Source organism: Echinops telfairi, unplaced genomic scaffold, assembly GCF_000313985.2.
Source record: "Echinops telfairi isolate 266 unplaced genomic scaffold, ASM31398v2 ScPeMD7_18;HRSCAF=68, whole genome shotgun sequence".
Lineage (NCBI taxonomy): Eukaryota > Metazoa > Chordata > Mammalia > Afrosoricida > Tenrecidae > Echinops > Echinops telfairi.
Window position 1 is genome coordinate 31,876,420 of NW_022103915.1, and position 1,704 is coordinate 31,878,123.

The 1,704-nt window shown below is 42.5% G+C and overlaps 1 protein-coding gene across 1 annotated transcript in view; it reads right to left on the reverse strand.

Annotated features, from left to right (window-relative positions):
- LOC101650503 (acyl-coenzyme A thioesterase 1-like) overlaps positions 1–1,704 on the reverse strand; it is a 19,501-nt gene that overhangs the window by 8,077 nt on the left and 9,720 nt on the right. Inside the window, exons 3-4 of the mRNA XM_030884858.1 lie at positions 826–1,025; positions 104–434 (exon numbers count right to left, since the gene is read on the reverse strand). Of these exons, the coding sequence (XP_030740718.1) occupies positions 104–434; positions 826–1,025 (531 nt within the window). The remainder of the gene's footprint in view (positions 1–103; positions 435–825; positions 1,026–1,704) is intronic.

Sequence of the window (1,704 nt, forward strand, 5' to 3'; positions counted from 1 at the left end):
GGGGGGTCTATTCTATGGCCAGCATTAGGGTATCTTAGAAGAGTGAAATTTGTCTTTCCATGCTCTGTGAGGTGCTTCACTGCTATGTCAGCATAAACAGAACTTTTCCAGTGCCTGTCATCCTCTCCAACGATCAAAAGGAAATGGGCATCAGCCTTTTCCAGGGGGATGCGGCTTTCCCGATAGGCTGGATCCAAGGGGTCCACCAGAGCTTCTTTAATGTCATAAACTCCAGGCTCAGGGGCAGAGACTTTGTCTAGGTTAAAAGGAAGCCCTGGCAGGATTAATGTGCCACATGTAAGGGCTGTAGCTGTGTTAGAGATGCAGCCATTGATGCTCACAACCACAGCTATATTTGGGAGAAAGCTAGCCATGGAAAAAGCCAACTCGGCCCCTTTGCCTGAGCCAATCACCCCAACGTTTGGACCTTTGACCTGCAGATTTAAGAAAAAGAAGACAAACAAGGAGAGAAATAGAGAGGAGAAAAAGTGAGCATGATTGTTTATTGGATCAAGAGATTTCTGCTTATTTATTAATTCAACAGGTATTATAGATGCCGCTCAACTCACTCCAAAAAAGCAAACCAAACTCGCTGCCATTGAGTTGATTCTGACTCATAATGACACAAGAAGGCAGAGTAGAACTGCCCCTGTGGCTTTCTAAGACTGTAACTCTTTACAGGACTAGAAAGCCTTGTTTTTCTTGTTCAGCGCCGCTCGTGGTTTTGAACTGACCAACTCATAATCACTATACCACCACTTTATTGAATCTGTTCTGGCCCTAATGAGTTCTTTCGTAAACATTTCCCTTAACGATCCCACTCACCTTTGAGTGACTTTGCACAAATTTAACTGCCTCCTCAAAGTAATCTAAATTTAAATCCTTCATGTTTGCAGGTAGATCTTCATAGCCAAAAAAGGGCAAAGCCAGAGTAGCAAAACCTCGACAAGCCAGAAGACTCGCTCGAGATTCGTTTAATCCTCCATCACCAAACATATCAATCAAACCAGGAAAAGGGCCATCGCCTATAAACCAGGAAAGGGGATTAATCAGGTAGTTGACAGAACATTGAACAAGCTATCATACCCAGCCAACATTTTCAACATAAAAATTTAATTGTAAATGTTAATATATTTTTTCTTTAAAAAAATCACCTATTTGCTTTGAAAAGAAAACATGTCCTTTGACTGAAAGAGAAACTTGTTAAGTCTCTCTCTTTTTTTTTAAATACTTTACATCTCTTATGTAAATCCATACATTCTTCCAGTGTGTCAAGCACATTTGCACATGTGCTGCCATCATCATTTTCAAAGCATTCTCTTCCCACTTGAGCCCCTGATATCACCTCCCCATTTCTTACCCCTCCCTCCTCTACCCACCCTCCCTCATGAACCCTTGATAAGTTATAGATTATTTTTTCCATATCTTACAGCATCCTCTGTTGCCCCTCACCCGTTTTTCCATTGTTCGTCCCTCTGAGAGGGAGCTGTAGGTTGATCCTTGTGATTGATTCCCCCTTCGTCCCCTAATCTCCTGGTATCTCTACTCTCCTTATTGGCCCTGAGGGGTTTATCTATCCTGGATTACCTGTGTTGTGGGCTCTTACTTGTAGCACTGAGCATGCACTGGTCTAATCTGATTTGTAAGGTAGAATTGAGGTCATGATAGTGGGGTGAAGGAAGCACCAAAGAGCTACAGGAAAGT